At 43.0% G+C, this 21,863-nt stretch overlaps 1 protein-coding gene across 1 annotated transcript; it reads left to right on the top strand.

The window, feature by feature from the left end:
* The first annotated feature begins 2,507 nt into the window (after positions 1-2,507).
* Positions 2,508-21,023, top strand: LOC121275782 (uncharacterized protein DDB_G0290685-like). Its single transcript, XM_041183393.1, has 7 exons — positions 2,508-2,570; positions 3,440-3,518; positions 3,670-4,677; positions 4,813-5,451; positions 5,542-5,706; positions 5,803-5,983; positions 20,876-21,023. Exons 1-7 carry the CDS (start codon positions 2,508-2,510, stop codon positions 21,021-21,023), a joined length of 2,283 nt encoding a protein of 760 aa, XP_041039327.1.
* Positions 21,024-21,863: the final 840 nt, after the last annotated feature.

The raw sequence follows: 21,863 nt of genomic DNA, 5'->3' as shown, positions 1-21,863 counted from the left end.
ATCCTTCCTATAATGTGGATTCCAGAACTGCATGCAATAATCTAGCTGTGGCCTAACCAGCGTTTTATACAGTTCCAGCATAGCCTCCCTGCTCTTATATTCTATGCCTCAGCTAATAAAGGCAAGTATCCCATATGCCTGCTTAACCACCTTAGCTACCTGTCCCTCTACCGTAAGGGACTTGTGGACATGCACACCAAGGTCCCTCTGATCCTCGGTACTTCCCAGGGTCCTATCATTCATCGTGTATTCCCATGCCTTGTTTGTCCTGCCCAAGTGCATCACCTCACACTTATCCGGATTAAATTCCATTTGCTACTGATCAGCCCATCTGACCAGCCCACCTATATCCTCCTGTAATCTAAGGCTATCCTCCTCACTATTTACCACCCCACCAATTTTCGTGTCATCCACAAACTTATTGATCAACCCTCCTACCTTCAAGTCTAAATCGTTTACATATATCACAAACAGCAAGGGACCAAACACTGATCCCTGTGAAACCCCACTGGACACAGGCATCCAGTCACAAAAACACCCCTCGACCATCACCCTCTGCTTCCTGCCACTCAGCCAATTCTGGATCTAATTTGTCTTGGAACTGCTTCATGCTCTTCTGGACCTTGAAAAATGTATTAATTTTGTTTCCAATTTCCACCCCTCCATCACTTTCACATGGTCCATCACTGACACTTCCCTTCTCTTCCTTGACCTCTCTGTCTCAATTTCTGATGATAGATTGTCCACCAATATTCATTACAAGCCCACCGACTCCCACAGCTACCTCGACTACAGCTCCTCACACTCTGCTTCCTTAAGGACTCCATCCCATTCTCTCAGTTCCTTCGCCTCTGTCGCATCTGTTCTGATGATGCTACTTTCAAAAACAGTGCTTCTGACATATCTTCCTTCTTCCTTAACCGATTAGGCACTTTACAGCCTTCCGGGCTTAACATTGAGCTCAACAACTTCAGAACATGAACTCTCTCCTGTATCCTTGCCTCTTTTTGATCCCCTTTTTCCAAATATTTATTTTTTAATTTTTATATGTATTTTTCCCACCTATTTTTATTACTTTTTAAAAATTTATTTCCATTTTTTTCATTGTTTTATCCCCACATTTTAGCCTTTTTTGATCTTTTTTCCCACACCGTCCCCTCCCCCTGTCCCACCCCATCCCTACTAAGGCCACCTGTCACTTGCTCATTCCCCATTAGCACCTCCTTTAGCCAGTATCACCACCATCAACGCCCATTCAACCTTTTGTTTATGACATCATTTGCCTCCACCTATCACTGGCCTTCTATCCAGCACCCCCCCCTGCCCCCCCCCTTAAACAGTATATATTTCACCACATTTTTTCTTCTCTTTAGTTCTGAAGATGAGTCATACGGACTTGAAACGTTAACTCTGTCTTTCTCTCCACAGATGCTCTCAGACCTGCTGAGTTTTCCCGGCACTTCTTGTTTTTGTTTCAGATTTCCAGCATCTGCAGTATTTTGCCTTTATCCCACAGAATGTAAATTCTCATTGTATCACCAGTCTCTTCTGACAATAAAACCCCTTTCATAGTACCAATTTTATTAGTAATATAACCATATTGCTTGGTAGCTGCTAGATAGGTGTCAGTTTTCACCCCACTTCTTGAATGCTCTATTCAAAAAAATGCAAATGCACTCGATATCTCCCACATAGCAAAACTAGTACACATCAAAGCACCCAGGCTAGCTGGCTTTAATCTAATTAAGACACACCCACAAACTAAACCTCTATATTAAAAGAAAAATATTTTCCAATAATAATATATACATTAGTAGCTTCATGACACCAGTAGAGGGGTCAATAACCAGGGGGCATAGATTTAAGGTAAGAAGCAGAAGTCTAAGAGTTGAGGAGAAATCTCTTCACTCAGAGGGTGGTAAACCTGTGGAATTCTCTACCGCAGAGGCTGTGGAGGCCGAGTCACTGAATATATTTAAGAAGGCAATAGATAGATTTCTGGACTCTAAAGGAGTATGGGGAGAGAGCGGGAGTATGGCATTGAGATAGAGGATCAGCCATGATCATATTGAATGGTGGACTAGGCTCAAAGGGCCGAATGACCATCTTCTGCTTCTATGTTTCTGTTTCTAACTCCTTTTGAAATGTGCTGACTGTTGTAATATAGGAAACACTGAAGCCAAATTGTACACAACAAATCCCACAAACAACAATGAGTCAGATAATCTACCTTAGTGGATTTGTTTAAGGGATAAATCTTGACCAGCACACTGGGGAGAACTCTCCTGCTCTTCTCTATATAGTGCCATGGAATCTTTTACCTCCACCTGAGGAGGCAGACAGGACCTTCATTTAACATCTGATCTGAAAGGCAGCATTTCTTGGCAGTGCAGCGCTAACCCAATATTGCATTGGAATGTCAACCTAGAATTTTGTGCTCAAATCTCTAGAATTGGACTTGATGTCATAACTTTTTGATGCAGGGATGAGAGGCCACCCACTGAACCATGGATTATTCCAGGTTGGTTGAAAATGTTTTCTGGTTACTCATCGACACTGGCAATGGGAATGTACTACTCAACATGACTAATCATTTCATGTCATCTTGAAATCCACCTTTAGATCACCCGACACAAGCCTCACCATTAAGAGTTTTTTTTTATTCTTTCATAGGATGTGAACGCTCCAAGCAAGGCCAGCATTTGAGGCCTGTCCCTAATTGCCCTTGAGAAGGTGGTGGTGATGAGCTACTTCAACTGAGGCAGTCTATGTGGTGTGGGTACAGCCACAGTGCTGATAGGAAGGGAGTTTCAGATTTTTGGGAGAAATACCCAATTAGTTCCAAGTCAGGATGGAGTTTGATTTGGTGGGGAACTTGCAGATGGTGGTGGTGTTCCCATGTGTCTGCTTCCCTTGTCCTTCTAAGTGGTAGAAGTCACAGGTTTGGAAGGTGCTGCCAAAGCAGGCTTTGACCAGTTATTACAGTGAAACTTGCTTATGATGTACACTGCTGCCCCTGTGTGTCCGTGGTGGAGAGAGTGGATGGGGTACAGATCAAGCAGGCTGCTTTGTTCTGGGAGATGTCAAGCTTAGGAGTTTTGTTAGAGCTGCACTCACCCAGTCAAGTGGAGAGTATCTCATCCCAAGACTTGTGCCTTGTAGATGGACAGGCTTTGTGTGTGGGGGGGGGGGGTGGGGGGGGGGGGGGGGGGGGGGGGGGGGGGGGGGGGTCAGGAGGTGAGTTACTATCTGCAGAATTCCCAGCCTCTGATTTCCTCTTGTAGCCACAATATTTATGTGACTACTCCAGTTCTGTTTCTGGTCAATGGCAAGCCCTCAGGGTGTTGATGGTGGGGGATTCAGCTATGGTAATGCTGTTGAATGTCAATGGAAGGACATTTCATCTGTACTTTGTTGACGCTGTATGATTTTCTTGCAGAGACTATACTGTTTTGCAATGGGAGACTTAATGGATACTATGAAGATCCGCAGGACAACACCAGTTATTATTTCTGCTGGTCTGAAGAGACAGAACACATTACTTGTGGACCAAATTTAGACTTCAGCCTGGCAGTTGTTGCATGTGTCCATCCAATGGTGCTATCATTGACAACTCCAATGAACGAAACAACAGAGACTCCAACAACAAGTGAGGCCCTTACAACAAAGAAGATCACAACAACAACAAGGGAGACCCCTACAACAACAACAAAGGCAATCCCAACAACAACAAAAGTGATCCCAACAACAACAAAAGTGATCCCAACAACAACAAAGGTGATCCCAACAACAACAACAAAGGTGATCCCAACAACAACCAAGGCGATCCCAACAACAACAACCAAGGCGATCCCAACAACAACAAAAGTGATCCCAACAACAACAAAGGTGATCCCAATAACAACAACAAAAGTGGTCCCAACAACAACAACAAAGGTGATCCCAACAACAACAACAAAGGTGATCCCAACAACAGCCAAGGCGATCTCAACAACAACAACCAAGGTGATCCCAACAACAACAAAGGTGATCCCAACAACAATAACAAAGGCGATCCCAACAACAACAAAAGTGACCTCAACAACGACAATAAAAGTGATCCCAACGACAATAAAGGTGATTCCAACAACGACAGTAAAGGTGATCCCAATGACAATAAGGGTGATCCCAACAACAACAAAAGTGATCCCAACAACAAAGGTGATCCCAACAACAACAACAAAGGTGACCCCAACAACAAAAGTGATCCCAACAACAACAATAAAGGTGATCCCAACGACAATAAAGGTGATCCCAACAACAACAAAGGTGATCCCAACAACAACAAAAGTGATCCCAACAACAACAACAAAGGCAATCCCAACGACAACAAAAGTGATCCCAACAACAACAAAAGTGATCCCAACAACGACAATAAAGGTGATCCCAATGACAATAAAGGTGATCCCAACAACAACAAAAGTGATCCCAACAACAAAAACAACAAAAGTGATCCCAACAACAATAAAGGTGATCCCAACAACAACAAAAGTGATCCCACCAACAACAAAGGCGATCCCAACAACAAAAGTGATCCCAACAACAACAACAAAAGTGATCCCAACAACAACAAAAGTGATCCCAACAATAAAAGTGATCCCAACAACAACAAAAGTGATCCCAACAACAACAACAAAGGTGATCCCAACAACAACAAAGGTGATCCCAACAACAACAACTAAGGTGATCCCAACAACAACAAAAGTGATCCCAACAACAACAACAAAAGTGATCCCAACAACAACAAAAGTGATCCCAACAACGACAATAAAGGTGATCCCAACAACAACAAAGGTTATCCCAACAACAACAACAAAAGTGATCCCAACAACAAAAAAAGTGATCCCAACAACGACAATAAAGGTGATCCCAACAACAACAAAGGTTATCCCAACAACAACAACAACAAAAGTGATCCCAACAACAACAAAAGTGATCCCAACAACGACAATAAAGGTGATCCCAACAACAACAAAGGTTATCCCAACAACAACAGAAGTGATCCCAACAACAACAACAAAAGTGATCCCAACAACGACAATAAAGGTGATCCCAACGACAATAAAGGTGATCCCAACAACAACAAAAGTGATCCCAACAACAAAAACAACAAAAGTGATCCCAACAACAACAAAAGTGATCCCAACAACAACAAAAGTGATCCCAACAACGACAATAAAGGTGATCCCAACAACAATAAAGGTGATCCCAACAACAACAAAAGTGATCCCAACAACAACAAAGGCGATCCCAACAACAAAAGTGATCCCAACAACAACAACAAAAGTGATCCCAACAACAACAAAAGTGATCCCAACAATAAAAGTGATCCCAACAACAACAAAAGTGATCCCAACAACAACAAAGGTGATCCCAACAACAACAAAGGTGATCCCAACAACAACAACCAAGGTGATCCCAACAACAACAAAAGCGATCCCAACAACAACAACAAAAGTGATCCCAACAACAACAAAAGTGATCCCAACAACGACAATAAAGGTGATCCCAACAACAACAAAGGTTATCCCAACAACAACAACAACAAAAGTGATCCCAACAACAACAAAAGTGATCCCAACAATGACAATAAAGGTGATCCCAACAACAACAAAGGTTATCCCAACAACGACAATAAAGGTGATCCCAACAACAACAACAACAAAAGTGATCCCAACAACAACAACCAAGGTAATCCCAACAACAACAAAGGTTATCCCAACAACAACAACAACAAAAGTGATCCCAACAACAACAACCAAGGTAATCCCAACAATAACAAAGGTTATCCCAACAACAGCAACAACAAAAGTGATCCCTACAACAAGGGGGACCCCAATTACAACAACGATAACACCTTCAAGAGCAAGGGAAACCACGATAATGATAAAGACATCAACAATGGGTCCTTCAAAGATTGGAAATATCACAACAGTCAGTCCAGGTAAGGAGAGAAAAAATGCTTAGTGATGCATTTATGTAATTGAAAAAGCTCCATTTGCTCTGGTTTTCTGAAGAAAATGTATCATTTATCACATTGAAGTAGAACACTTGATAACCTGAAATCCAACTTTGGATCTAGTACATAGAAACAAGTTTATTCAACAGCTTTAGTAGCCCAAGGAACTCTAGCACTGGATCCCCTGCTTTCTCCATTGTGGGAATAGGTCTATTCTGTACCAGAGCCATCTCCCCTTTAAAGACCCCCCCGCCACCTCTAAAGCCAGTTCAATTACTGCATGTTATTTTTGATTCCATTCATTGGGCCAGATCCTTTTTCAACTTCATTCCACAGAACTAGATCCAGCACTGCTTCCTTCCTCGTTGGCCTGGATACCTGGACTGACTGCTGTGACCTTTCCAATCTGATAAAGAAAGTTTTCTTGTCTCCATTGCAGGAATTCCACTCCTCTTTATCCTTTACACTGTGTGAGTACCTTCAATACATGAACTGCAGCAGTTCAACTTGGTGGCTCAACACCACCTTTGTTACAATCTGGTTAGGGACCAGTAAGTTTTGTTTAAAGTAGGCAAAGTTTGAAATCCCAGTTAGCCACTAGGAGAATAAAGCCACAAGATTCCACAGTTTTAAATAAACAAAATAAACTTTACTTTCGAAGTCAGAAAAGTAAAACAATGTACAATATCTATCTTATACTCTAACATTCAGAATAAACATGAGATAAATATCAACTAACAGACAAACTATGCTTGAACACAATATACTGCACATTAAATGGCAAATGGGACCAAGACAGATCCCACAGATTTCTCAGCAACACACCCAGACATCAGTGACCACTGTGAGTCACTACGTCTCGTTAAAACTCTGCTTCCATTATGGGGGATTTCAATTCTTCACTTTTGAAGATCTAGCCTCTGAATTCCTTCAAAAGCCATATATATGAACATACGAACATATGAATCAGGAGCAGAAGCAGGCTGCTCGGCCCCTTGAGCTTGCTCCACCACTCAATAAGATCATAGCTAATTTGATTGTAACCTCAATTCCACATTCCTGTCTACCACTGATAATCTTTCACCCCCTTGCTTATCAAGAATCTATTAGTTCTGCCTTTTAAAATATTCAGACTCAGCTTACCCTGCCTTTTGAGGAAGAGAGTTCCAAAGACTCATGACCCTCTAAGAGAAAAAAATTCTCCTCATCTCTGTCTTAAATAAGCAACCTTTTCTTTTTAAACCTTGACCACTAGTTCTAGATTCTTCCACAAATGAAAACATCCTCTCCACATCCACACTGTCAAGACCCCTCAGGATCTTGAAGGTTTCAATCAAGTCACCTCTCGCTCTTCTAAACTCCAGTGAATACAAGCCTAGCCTGCCCAACCTTTCCTCATAAGACAACCCACCCATTCCTGGTATTAGTCTAGTAAACCTTCTCTGGGCTGCTTCTTAAGCATTTACTCCCTTCCTTAAATAAGGTGACCAGTTCCACACACAATACTCCAGATGCCACTTCGTGCTCTTGTCTTGACATGGAAAGAATTATCGATTTTGCTTCCAATTTCCACCCTTCTCTCACCTTCACATCGTCCACGCCCGACAATTCCCTTCCCTTCTTTGACCTCTCTGTCTCCATTTCTGGTAATAGACTGTCTACCTATATTCATTACAATCCCACCGACTCCCACAGATACCTTGACTACAGCTCCTCACACGCTACTTCCTGTAAGGTCTTCACCTCATTCTTCCAGTTTCTGTACCTCTGTTGCATCTGTTCTAATGATGCCACCTTCCAAAACAGTGCTTCTGACATGTATTCCTTTTTCCTTAACCGAGGGTTCCCTCAACTGTGGTTGACAGGGTCCTTAACCCTGTCCGACCCATCTCCTTCACCTCTTCCCCAACACTTTCCCTTCCTCCCAGAACCATGACAGGGTCCCCCTTGTTCTCACTTTTCACCCCACCAGCCTCATTCCTCCTCATCTCTGTTTTAAAGAGATGAATCGCAGGTGCTCTGACCCAAATTTTTAATTCCTCTCTGGCCACGGGGGAGGTGCCAGAGGACTGGAGAACAGCTAATGTGGTTCCGCTATTTAAGAAAGGTTGTAGAGATAAGCCAGGGAACTACAGGCCAGTGAGTCTCATGTCAGTGGTAGGGAAACTATTGGAAACAATTCTAAAGGAGAGAATCTATCTCCACTTGGAGAGACAAGGTTTGATCAGGGATAGTCAGCATGGCTTTGTCAGAGGGAGATCATGCCTGGCCTAACAAATTTGATTGAATTTTTTGAGGAGGTGACCAGGTGTGTAGATGAGGGTAGTGTAGATGATGTAGTTTATATGGATTTCTGCAAAGCCTTTGACAAGATCCCACATGGGAGACTTATAAAGAAGGCAAATGCTCATGGGATACAGGGTAATTTGATAAGATGAATTCAAAATTGGCTTAATTGTAGGAGACAAAGAGTGATGACAGAAGGATGCTTTAGTGACTGGAAGCCAGTGTCCAGTGGCGTACCACAGGGATCTGTTTTGGGTCCCCTATTATTTGTCATTTATATAAATGACACAGATGACAATGTGGGGGGTAGGATTAGTAGGTTTGCGGATGACACAAAGATTGGCTGGGTGGTTAACAGTGAGGTTGAGTGTCTTGGGCTACAGGAAGATATAGACAGGATTGTCAAATGGGCAGATAAGTGGCAGATGGAATTTAACCCTGAAAAGTGCGAGGCCACAGCTGGAGTACTGTGTGTAGTTCTGGTCGCCACATTATAGGAAGGATGTGCTTGCACTGGAGGGGGTGCAGAGGAGATTCACCAGGCTGTTGCCTGGGATGAAACATTTAAGTTATGAAGAGAGGTTGGATAGACTTGGGTTGTTTTCGTTGGAGCAGAGAAGACAGAGGGGTGACCTGATTGAGGTGTACAAGATTATGAGGGGCATGGACAGGGTGGATAGGGAGCAGCTGTTCCCCTTAGTTGAAGGGTCAGTCACAAGGTGACATAAGTTCAAGGTGAGGAGCAGGAGGTTTAGGGGGGATTTGAGGAAAAACTTTTTTACCCAGAGGGTGGTGATGGTCTGGAATGTGCTGCCTGGGAGGGTGGTGGGGACGGGTTGCCTCACATCCTTTAAAAAGTACCTGGGTGAGCACTTGGCACATCATAACATTCAAGGCTATGGGCCAAGTGCTGGTAAATGGGATCAGGTAGGTAGGTCAAGTGTTTCTCACATGTCGGTGCAGACTCGATGGGCTGAAGGGCCTCTTCTGCACTGTGAGATTCTGTGATTCTGTAAATGGGCGACCCCTTACTCTGAGATTCTGCCCTCTGGTCCTAGACTCTGTCACAAGGTGAAACAACCTCTCAATCCCCCTAAGAATCTTATATGTTTCAATAAGGTCGCCTCTCATTTTTCTAAACTCCAATGATTACAGGCCCAACCTATGCAACCTCTCCTCATAAGAAAATCTCTCCATGCCTAGGATCAACCTAGTGAACCTTCTCTGGACTGCCTCCAATGCCCGTATATCTTTCCTTAGATAAGGGGACCAAAACTTTTCACAGTATTCTAGGTGTGGTCTAACTAGTGCCTTACATAGTTTTAGCAAGACTTCCCTATTTTTATACTGCATTCCCTTTGAAATAAAGGCCAACATTCCATTTGCCCTCCCTATTTACCTGCTGAACTTGTGTGTTAGCTTTTTGTGATTCATGCACGAGGGACCCCCAAATCCCTCTGTGCTGCAGCTTTCTGCAGTCTTTCTCCATTTAAATTATATTCAGCTCCTCTATTCTTCCAGCCAAAGTGCATAACCTCACACTTTCTGACATTATATTCCATTTACCACATTTTTTATGGGATCTTGGGCTTCATAAATAGAGGCATTAAGTATAAAATTAAGGAAGTTATACTGAACCTTTATAAAACCCTGGTCAGGCCCCAACTAAAGGATTGCATCCGGTTCTAAGGTTAAGGTAGAGAAGGAAAAACTGCAGCTGTGAGCTGACGATACAAGGAATAGGGGGACACGGATTGGAGGGTTTGGACAAGAGATGCAGAGAGAATGTGAGGAATAACTTTTTAATGCAGCGACTGTTAATGACCTAGAACCCGCTGTCTAAGGGAGTGATGGAAGCAGAGACGATTGATCATTTCAAAAGGAAATTGGGTGGGAACTTGAAGGAAATAAACTTACAGGGCTATGTGGATAGAACAGGGAAATGGGACTGACTGGATTGTTCCAGGGGGAGCCAGCATAGACCCAAAGGACCAAATGTCCTCTTCTGTGACTTTATTGCCATTATATCATTGTCCCATGTGATTACCTATGCCAGGAGCTCACCAAACTTACTTACCATGCTACAAGCACTTTTGCACATGCGCTCCAAATTCATCTTAGTATGATCTTAGTATGCACCTTAGACTGCCTCACATTAGCCCCCAATATGATCTTTCCTATTTCTGAAGTGCTCCTAACTTTAGGGAACGCAATGGGAGTGGTATTATCGCTGGACTAGTGATCCACTCAATAATACTCCGGGGACCTGCGTTTAAATCCCACCATGGCAGATGGTGGAATTTGCCTTCAAAGAAAAAAACCTGGAATTAAAAGTCTAATGATAACCATGAAACCATTGCTAATTGTTGTAAAAACCCATCTGGTTTACTAATACCCTTTAGGAAAGGAAATCTACTGTCCTTACCTGGTCTGGCCTACATGTGACTCCAGAACAAAGTGGTTGGCTCTTAAATGCCCTCTGAACAAGGGCAATTAGGGATGGGCAATAAATGCTGGCCTAGCCAGTGATGCCATATCCCATTAATGAATTTTTTAAAAAAAATCTAGTGCTATGCTCTGCACTCCTCTCTAAAGTTTCATCCTGGCCCTTCCCTGACTACTTACTTTAGCCCTGCCCCATGACTTTATTAACCTTTCCATGACATTGATCCCAGCACTGTTGAGGTGTAACCCTCAGTCTCTCCTGCCCAAAATTGGTGCCAATGACCAGGAATCTGAAGCCCTCCTTTCTGTTTTGGCTTGTTTTGTTATCTTTCATTCTAGTAAATCTCCTGTGCACCTTTGCTAGGGTTTTGACAGCATAGGGTGTACGGCATAGAAACAGGCCATTCAGCCCAACCAGTCCATGCCAGATTTTATGCTCTACTCAAGCCTCCTCCCATCTTTCTCATCTTAATCTATCATCAGAAGCCTCTATTCCCTACTCCCCCATATGCTTGTCTAGCTTCCACTTAAATGCATCTCTACTATTCGCTGCAACCATTCTCTGTGTTCCACATTGTCACCACTCTTTAGGTAAAGAAGTATCTTCTGAATTCCATACTGGACTTCTTAGTATCTTGTATTGATCCCCACAAGTGGAAACATTCTTTCTGTATCCACTCTATCAAAAACTTTCATAATTTTAAAGACCTCTATAAGTTATCCCCCAGCCTTCTTTTTTCAAAAGGAAATATATCCAGCCTTTCAATTCTTTCCTGATATGCACCTGTCACTTAATGTCCTTTACCCTGACACCAGGAAGACAATACAGCTTCAGGACTCATGTTGCTGGCTGCAGAAAAGCCTTACTAGCCATCAGACTATTTGAGCACCGCATTTCTACTCTTTTTTTGTGATACCCTGCACAGCCATTAGCCCTACAGCTCCATAGGTATGCTGTAGACTCCGCCACTCAGAGGTGTCATCATCCTTACTGGTTTTATGCACTGAGAACAGCTTTGAGACCCCTGCCCTCTCGAAGAATTCCTGCATTGCTTGTCTCTTCCCACCCTGCCAGATAGCCAGCTGTTGTCCTAAACACTCTGTAGCTGCGGGATGACTATCTTGTGGAATGAGGGCTCCAGGAAATTCTCAACCTCCTGTATGTCCTGCCATGACTCTAGTTGCTCTTCAAGCTAGGAAATCCTGCCTTTGAGTTCAAGCAACTGAAGGCACTTCCTCCACAAGTGCTCATCCAGGACACATGAAGTGCTGGAGTTTCCACATGGACCTTGAACTGCAGGTCTCTACTGTCTCATTATTTTGCTTTAAAGTCTATCCAGTTATCTTTTTTTTTAGTTATTGTGTATTTATATTTATTATTTATTTATGATAACTATATTTTTATGTAATCCAATCCAGGTTCCTTTCATGTTGCCATCAACATAGTTAATTTTAATTTTATCCCTTAATTCAAGTTAATTATTTTGATTATTTAGATGTCCACCATTGTTACTCTGTTCAGCAAACCATCCCATTTAGTAGATTCACCAAACTCTCACCAAAGCCTATGCTTAGAGTTCATAAAGTATCTTCAAAATGTTTTCTGTGTGTGTTTTGCTGATACTGTGATTCTTTTTGTAGGTCCCACTGCTGTGGATCCAAACTTCTGCTCTAGGAAGAACAATGGATTTTTTCCAGATCCAGTGGACAGGTTTAGCTTCTACCAATGTGCATCTGGACGAACATTCCATTTGCAATGTCCTGATAAACTGGTTTTCAACCCAATAATAAGAGTATGTGACTGGTCAGAAAGTGATCCAACAGGAGGTAAACAGAGATACCGAATTATTTTTCAATTCATTCATGGGATATTGGAGTTGCTTGCATTATTGTCCATCCCTAATTGCCCTTGAGAAGATGGTGGTGAGATGCCTTCTTGAATGGCATCAGTCCAGGAAGATACACCCACAGAGCTGTTAGGGAGGGAGTTCCAGGATTTTGACCTAGCAACAGTGAGGGAGCGGTTATACAGTTCCACTTTCTCCGATGTAGAACCTGGAGGTTTTGACTGGAACAGATGACGCTACAAAGGGAAAGGAAATGCTAGCTGGGCAATCATGGAAGAAAGAAAGACAATAATGGAATAGGCAACCAAAAGCTTGGTTGGCGAATTGATGCTTCCTGTACATAGGAATTGTGAGATGACAATGAGGGTCCATCTAATTATCCTCTTACCCTTCTGGTAGTAACATGATACAACAACATTGTGGTAGTTGACTAACCATAGCAATTCTAAACAGATAAGAACAGAAGAAATTGAGTACGAGTAGACCATTCTTCTGCTTGAGCCTGCTTACCATTTAATAAGATCATGGCTGATCCTTAACCTCAACTCCAGCTTCCTACCTGATCCCCATATGTCTTGATCCCCTTAGAAGTCTTAAACTTTATTGACTTCAACCTTGAATATATTTAACCATAGTGTCCATAGCTTTCTCAGGTTGAGAATTCCTAAGATTCACAACACTGAGTGAAGAAATATGTCCTTATCTCTGTTTAAACTCTCTGTGCCCTTATTTTGAGACTATGCTACCTAATTCTAGACTCTCAGAATTACAGACTCGTTCAAGTGCAGAAGACCCATCGTGTTTGCACCGACTCTCCGAATGAGCAACACACTTAGTGCCATCCTCCTGCCTTCTCTCCATAACCCTGCACATCCTTCCTTTTCAGATACCAGTCTAATTCCCTTTTGAATGCTTCGATTGAACCTGCCTCCATCACACTCTCAGGCAGTGCATTCCAAACCTTAAACACTCGCTGAGTGAAAAAGATTTTTCTCAGATCGCTTTTGCTTCTTTTGCCAGTTATTTTAAATCTGTGCCCTCTCGTTCCTGACTCTCTCATGAGTTAGAATAGCTTCTCCCTATTTACTCGGTCCAGACCCTCATGATCTTGAATATCTCTATCAAGTCTCCAAGGATAACAGTCCGAACTGCTTCAATCCGTCTTTATAACTGAAGTTCCTCATGCCTGGAACCATTCTCGTGAATCTTTTCTGCACTCTCTTTAATGCCTTCACATTCTTCCTGAAGTGCAGTGCCCAGAACTGGATGCAATACTCCAGCTGAAGCTGAACTAGTGTCTTATACAAGGCAAGGGAAACAGCCTCTCAGTATCCGACCTGTCAAACTCTCTCAGAATCTTATATGTGTCAATAAGATCATGTCTCATTTTTCTAAACTCCAGAGAATATAGGCCCATTTTACTCCAATCTTTCCTCATAAAATAACCCTCTCATCCCAGAAATCATTCTAGTGAACATTTATTGCACCCTTCTGAGGCAAATATATCCTTCCTTAGATACGAAGACCAAAACTGAGTACAGTACTCCAGGTTTGGTCTTACCAAACCCCTGTACAATTGCAGCAAAATTTCCTACAGAATCACAGAATTTTAACGCACAGAAGGAAGCCATTTGGTCCATTGTGTCTGCACTGGCTCTCCAAATGAGCATTAAGACCTAGTGCCTTTGCCCTGCCTTTTCCCTGTACCCCATTGTTTCTGTCCAAATAATCATCTAATACCCTCTTGAATGCCTTGCTTGAATGTGCCTTCACCACACTTCCAGGCAATGTATTCTAGACCTGAACCACTTGTTGAGAGAAGAAGTTTTTTCTCACATCACATTTGCTTCTTTTGCAAATCACTAAATCTGTGCCCTCTCGTTCTTTATCCTTTTACAAGCAGGGACAGATTCTCCCTACCTACTCTGTCCAGCCCCCTCATGATTTTGAACATTTGAACAAATCTTCTCTTAGCTTTCTTCTCTCCAAGGAGAACAGTCCCGACCTCTCCAACCGATCCTCATAGCTGAAGTTTCTTAGCCCTGGAACCATTCTTGTAAACCCCTTCTGCACTTTTTCCAATGTGTTCACATCCTTCCTATAATGTGGTCCCCAGGACTGTACACAACATTCCAGCTGAGGTTTAAGAAGTGTCTTATATAAATTCAACATAACCTCCTTGCTTTTGTACTCTATGTCACTATTAATCCAGCCCAGGATACTATATGCTTTATTAACTGCTCTCTCCACCTGTCCTGTCATCTTCAATGATCTATACACATATAAAACCGGGTCTTTCTGCTCCTGCACCCCCTTCAAAATTTCACCCCTTATTTTATATTTTCTGTCTGTGTTCTTCCCACCAAAATGCATCACCCCACACTTCTCCGCATTGAACATCATCTGCCACCTATCTGCCCACTCCACCAACTTGTCTATGTCCATTTGAAGTTCTACACAGTCCTCCTTGCAGTTTACAACACTCCCAAGCTTCGTATCATCCACGAACTTTGAAATTGTGCGCTGTGCCGCAAGATCTTGGTCATTCATATATATCAGGAAAAGCAAGGGTCCCAATACAGACCCTGGGGAACCACAAACCTTCCTTCAGTCTGAAAAATACCCATTGATTTCTGCTTCCTATTTTTCAGACAATTTTGTATCCACGTTGCTACTGTCCCTTTTTATTCCATGAGCAATAACTTTTCCCACAAGTCTGTTGTGTGGCACTGTATCAAATACCTTTTGAAATTCCATGCACACCACATTATCAGCATTACCATCATGGACCTTTTTTGTTATCTATTCAAAAAACTCCAGCAAGTCAGCTAAACACAGATTCCCCTTAAGAATTCCATGCTGGCTCTTCCTTATCAACCCATATTTTTCCATGTGACTACTAATTCTATCCCGAATCATTGTTTCTAGAATCTTGCCCACCACTGAACTTAATCTGACTGGTCTGTAGTTGCTGGGCTTATCCTTACAACCTTTTTTTGAACAAGGGTGTAATGTTTGCAATCTTCTGATCCTCTGGCACCTCCCCTGAATCTAGGGAAGACTGAAAAATTTGGCCAGTGCCCCTGCAATTTCTACTCTCACTTCCTTCAATATCCTTGGATGTATCTCGTCCGGTCCCAGTGCCTTGTCAACTTTAAATACTGACAGTCTATTCCTCCTTCCTCCTTCACTTCCTCCTTGTCAATTTTGAACTCTTCTAGTGACAGGGTTTCTTTGTCTGTCACCATGACCTGGGTAGTATCTACCTCCTTGGTAAAGATGGATGCAAAGTATTCATTTAATACCTCAGCCATGGCCCCTTCATCTATGTGTAAATTCCCTTTTAGGCCCCTAATCGGCCCTACTCCTCCTTTTACACCCTTTTACTATTTATATGCCTATAGACTTTGTGATTCCCCTGTATGTTGGCTGTCATTCTTTTCTCATAATCCCTTTTTGCTTCTGTAAGATGCTTTTTTCACCTCCCCTCTGAAACTCTTGTATTCCTCTTGGTTCTCAATTGTATTTTCTACCTGATGCCTGTCATAAGCGCACTTTTTCTTCTTTATCTTAATTTCTATCTCCTTTCTCGTCCAGGGAGCTCTGGATTTGCTTGTCCTACCCTTCCCTTTCGATGGAATATGCCTTGACTGTGCCCGAACCAATTCTTTTTGAAGGTAGCCTATTGTCCGGCTACAGCTTTTCCCACCAACCTTTCATTCCAATCTATCTGGCCCAGCTCCACTCTTGTCCCATCAAAGTTGGCACTTGTCCAGTTAATCATTCTTACTCTGGATTGCCTATCATCTTTATCTATTATCATCTTAAAATGTGCAATACAATGATCATCGTCTCCTAAATGCTCCCCCACTGGCACTTGATCTACTTGGCCCACCTCATTACCAAGAACCAGGCCCAACAGTGTGTCTTTTCTTGTTGGATTGGACACATACTGTTGTAGAAAACTTTCCTGAAAACAATCTAGGAACTTTTGTTCCTCTCTGCCCTTTACACTACCACTGTCCCAATCTACATTCGGGTAATTAAAGTCCCCCATTATAATTACTCTATAATGCTGCATCTGTCTGCAATTTCCCTGCAGATTTGTCCTTCTACATCCTTCTCACTGGTTGGCAGTCTATAGACTACACCGAGCAATGTAATTGCACCCTTTTTGTTCCTTAGCCAAATTGATTCTGTCCTTGAAACCTCTGGGACATCCTCTTTCTCCAGCACTGCAATGCTCTCCTTAACCAACACTGTCTCCCCTCCTCCTTTCCTTCCTTTCCTATCTTTTCTGAACACCTTGTTCCCAGGAATATTTAATACCCATTTCTGCTCTTCCTTGAGCCAGGTCTCTGTTGCATTGTGGTAATGTCACTGGACCAGCAATCCAAAGGCCCCGACTAATTGTCTGGGGATATGGACTCAAATACCATCACAGCAGCTGGTCAAATTCAAATTCAATTAATAAACCTAGAATTAAAAAACTAGTCTCGATAATAGTGAACATGAAACCTTTGTCGTAAAAACCCATCTAGTACATGAGTGTTCTTTAGGGAAGGAAATCTGCCTTCCTTACTATTCTGGCCCACATGTGACTCCAGATCCACAGCAATATGACTGACTCTTAAACACCCTCTGAAGTGGCCTAGCAAGCCACACAGTTGTATCAAAAACAGCTACAAAGCCTGAAAGGAATGAAATCGAATGGACTTCATCAACCTAGGCACCAGAAACAGCAATAACACATCCAGCCCTGTCAACCTGCACAGTCCTCCTTACTAACATCTGGCGGTTTGTGCCAAAATTGGGAGAGCTGTTTCACAGACTAGTCAAGCAATAGTCTGACATAGTCATACTCACAGAATCATATCTTCCAGGCAATGTTCCAGACATCACCAGGTCCAGAGTCCTCAACATCGACTCTGGAACCCATGAAGTCTCAAGGCATCAGGTCAAATGTAGGCAAGGAAACCTCCTGCAGATTACCATGTATTTTGTGCCCCTCAGCTGATGAATCAGTGCTCCTCCATGTTGAATGCCACTTCCACTTGTAGGAAGCACTGAGGGTGACAAAGGCACAGAAAGTACTCTGGGTGATGGACTTCAGTGCCAATCACCAAGAGTGGCTTGGGAGCATCACTACTGACCAAGCTGGCTGAGTCCTAAAGGGCATAGCTACTGGACTAGGTCTGTGGCAGGTAGTGAGGGAACCAGCAAGAGTGAAGAACCTATTTGACCTCATCCTCACCAATCTATCTGTCTCATATGCATTTGTCCATGACAGTATTGTAGCAGTGACCACTGTACAGTCCTTGTGGAGACAAAGTCTCATCTTCATATTGAGGATACCCTCCATCATGTTAGAACCATTGAACCATAGGAAAGTTACGGCGCAGTAAGGATTCATTCAGCCCATCGTGTCTGTGCCGGCCAGAAAAAAAGAAACTAGCCGCTCATTTTCAATCCCACTTTCCAGCACCTCATCCATGGCCTTGCAGGTTACAGCACCTCGATGCAGATCCAGGTATCTTTTAAATGAGTTGAGTGTTTCAGCTTCAGCCACCAAGTTAGGCAGTGAATCCCAGATGCCTACCACCCTCTGGGTGAAAATGTTTTCCTCATGTCCCCTCTAATCCTTCTAACAATCACCTTAAATCTATGCCCTCTGATAATTAATCCCTCAACTAGGGGAAACAGGGCTTTCCTATCCACCCTATATAGGCCCCTCATAATTAGGTCAATTAGGTCAACTCTTCAGTCTCCTCTGTTCTAAGGAAAACAACCCTAGCTTGTCCAATCATTCCTCATGGCTGCAATTTTAAAGCTCAGGCAACATGCTTGTAAATCTCCTCTGAATTCTCTCCAGAGCAATCATGTCTTTCCTGTGTGGTTACCACCACTGTGCTAAATGGAATAGATTTTGAACAGATCAAACTCAAAACTGAGCATCTATGAGGATTGTGGGCCATCAGCAGCAGCAAAGTTGTACACAACCACAATCTGTAAATTCATCGCTCCACATGTCTCCCACTCTACCACTTCCATAAATCAGGGGATCAACCCTGGTTCAATGAAGAGTGCAGGAGGGCATGCCAGGAGCAGGTATACCTAAAAATGAGACTTCAACCTGGTGAAGCTACAACACAGAACTACTTGCATACCAGACAGCATAAGCAGCATGCAATAAACAGAGCTAAGTGATCCCATAACCAACAGATCAGAGCTAAGCTCTGCACTCCTGCCACATCCAAACATTAATGGTGATGGACAATTAAACAACTCACTGGAGGAGGAGGCTCCACAAATGACCCCATCCTCAATGATGGAGGAGCCCAGCACATCAGTGCAAAAGGCAAGGCTGAAGCGTTTGCAACATTCTTCAGGCAGAAGTACTGAATGGATGATCCATCTCAGCCTCCTCCAGAGGTCCCCAGCATCACAGATGCCAGTCTTCAGCCAATTTGAATCAGTCCATGTGATATCACAAAAAAGCTGAAGGCACTGGATACTGAAAAGGCTATGGGCCCTGATAATATTCCAGCAATAATTCTGAGGACTTGTGCACCCCTAGCCAAGCTGTTCCAGTATAGCTACAACACTGGTATCTATCTAGCAATAGAAAAATTGCCCAGGTATGTCCTGTCTACAAAAAGCAGGACAAATCCAATCTGACCAATTACCACCAGTCAGTATACTCTTGATCTTCGGCAAAGTGATGGAAGGCGTCGTTGACAGTGCAATCAAGTAGTACTTACTCACCAATAACCTGCTCACACACACTCAGTTTGGGTTCCGCCAGGGCCACTCATCTCCTGACCTCATTACAACATTGGTTCAAACATAGACAAAATAACTGAACCCAAGAAGTGAGGTGAGAGTGACGACCCTTGGCATCAAGGCAGCATTTGACCGGGTGTGGCATCAAGGAGCCTTAGCAAAACTGGAGTCAATGGGAATCAGGGGGAAAACATTCCACTGGTTGAAATCATACCTAGCACAAAGGAAGATGGTTGTGGTTGTTGGATGTCAATCATCTCAGTCCCAAAGTATCACTGCAGGAGTTCCTCAGGGTAGTTCCTAGGCTCAATCATCTTCAGCTGCTTCATCAATGACATTCCTTCCATCATAAGGTTAGAAGTAAGCATGTTCATTGATGATTGCACGATGTCCAGCACCATTCACAATTCCTCAGATACTGAAGCAGTCTGTGCCCTAATGCTGCAAGACCTGGACAACATTCAGGCTTGGGCTGATAAATGGCAAGTAACATTCGTGCCAGGCAGTGAATATCTCCAACAAATGAGAGTCCAACCATCTCCCCTTGATACTCAATGACATTACCATCACTGAATCCCCCACTATCAACATCCTGGGGGTTATCATTGACCAGAAATGGAATTAGGCCAGCCATAGAAATACTATGGGTACAAGAGCAAGTCAGGCTAGGGATTCTGCAGAAAGTAACTCATCTCCTGACTCCCCAAAGCCTGTCCACCATCTACAAGGCACAAGTCAGGAGTGTGATGGAATATTCGCCACTTGCCTGGATGAGTGCAAATCCAACAACACTTAAGAAGCTTGACACCATCCAGAACAAAGCAGCTCACTTGATTGGCACCACATTCACCATCTTCAACATTCACTCCCTCCACCACCAACACTCAGTGGCAGCAGTATGTACCATCTACAAGATGCACTTCAACAGCACTTCCAAACAGGTGACCTCTACCACCTGGAAAGCAAAGGGCAGCAGATGCATGTGAACACCAGCACCTGCAAGTTTTCCCTCCAAGCCACACACCATCCAGATTTGGAACAATATCGCTGTTCCTTCACTGTCGCTGGGGCGAGATTGTAGACCTCCCTCCTTAATTGTACTGTGGCAGTACCTACACAACATAGACTGCAGCAGTTCAAGAAGCCAGTTCACCACCAACTTCTCAAGGGCAATTAGGGATAGGCAATAAATGCTGGCCTAGTCAACAATGCCCAAATCCCATGAAAGAATAAATAAAACATCCATGACTTCCTATATGCCACAGGATGCGCACTTCACACATTTCTGAGTGTGGTTGGAGTCCTAAAGACAATTTCTTTCACATGAAGAGCTTGGATTATCCATTAATGCTTAGGAGGTGTGGACAGTAGGGTGGTGTCAATGCAGGAGAATGTCTGACCGATCTGTCAATATTATTTCCTCACATGGAGGATAAACATTGCCACAAGCTGGTTGGACCCAATGGTATGTTTCCATGTTGTAACCTCTGTAATTAACATCTTCATTGTAACTAAGGCTGTGTACCCACAATTTCATGTGTAGCATGGTGAAAGTCTGGAACTCGCACCCACAAAAAGTTGTGGACGCTGAGATCAATTGGAGATTTCAAAACTGTGACCGAGCAATCAAGGAGTACCAAGGAATATGGATCAAGGACGAATAAATGGAGTTGAAATGCAAATCAGCCAAGATTTAATTGAATGGTGGAACAGGCTTGAGCGGCTGAATGAACTAATGTCTATTTTCCTACTCTCATTTTGAAATGTAACTTTCTGCAACTTGACCTATTGAGTGTCTTCCTGATATTGTGATTCTTTTGCAGATTTCAATGCAACGTTCTGCAGAGGGAAAGCAGATGGAAACTATGCTGACCCTATGAATCCCAATATGTTCTACCAGTGCAGTGGAGGAGCAGCTTTCCACCAGGCATGCCAGACCGGTTTGCTTTATGATCCAATATCAAATGCTTGTGTCTGGCCATATAGTACCCCAACAACAGCGCTGCCACAGATAACAACCCAAGGTAACTGGGGAAAGGAGGGACTGGGGGTGGTGGGGAGTTGGTGGCAGGAGTTGCAAATGGGGAGGGGCATGGAGGTGCAGAAGATGTTCAATGTTCTATCAACAAAACTATTCCTTTTCTGTAATGTGGTTATTGAATCATAGAAAAGTGCAGCACAGAAGGAAATCATTCGGCCCACTAAATCTGTGCTGGCTCTTTCAAAGATCAATTCGGTTGTCCCATTTCTTCTATTCTTTCCCCATATCCTTACAATTCTTTTTTCCCTTTAGTTATGCATCCAATTCCCTTTTAAAGTCTCCTATTGAAGCTACCCATCACCCTATCAGTTGGTGCATTCCAAATCCACATCAATCTTTGCTTAAAAATGTTTTTCTTCCTGTCGCCTATGGTACTTTTGTCAATCAGCTTAAATCTGCATCCTTTGGTTATCAACCTTTCAGTCGTTGAAAATAGTTCTGCTTTATTTGCTCTATTTAAACA

Source organism: Carcharodon carcharias, chromosome 3 (genome assembly GCF_017639515.1).
Source record: "Carcharodon carcharias isolate sCarCar2 chromosome 3, sCarCar2.pri, whole genome shotgun sequence".
Taxonomy (NCBI): domain Eukaryota; kingdom Metazoa; phylum Chordata; class Chondrichthyes; order Lamniformes; family Lamnidae; genus Carcharodon; species Carcharodon carcharias.
This window is presented reverse-complemented; position numbering and strand designations above follow the sequence as displayed.

What these genes read in the sequence shown, in the direction of transcription:
- LOC121275782 (XM_041183393.1), top strand. Translation starts at nt 2,508, where the DNA reads ATGGATTATTCCAGGTTGGTTGAAAATGTTTTCTGGTTACTCATCGAC. An exon ending in TCCCAACAACAACAACAAAG is followed by an intron (nt 4,678 to 4,812) that starts GTGATCCCAACA and finishes ACGACAATAAAG; the next exon opens with GTGATCCCAACAACAACAAA. An exon ending in TATCACAACAGTCAGTCCAG is followed by an intron (nt 5,984 to 20,875) that starts GTAAGGAGAGAA and finishes ATTGTAACTAAG; the next exon opens with GCTGTGTACCCACAATTTCA.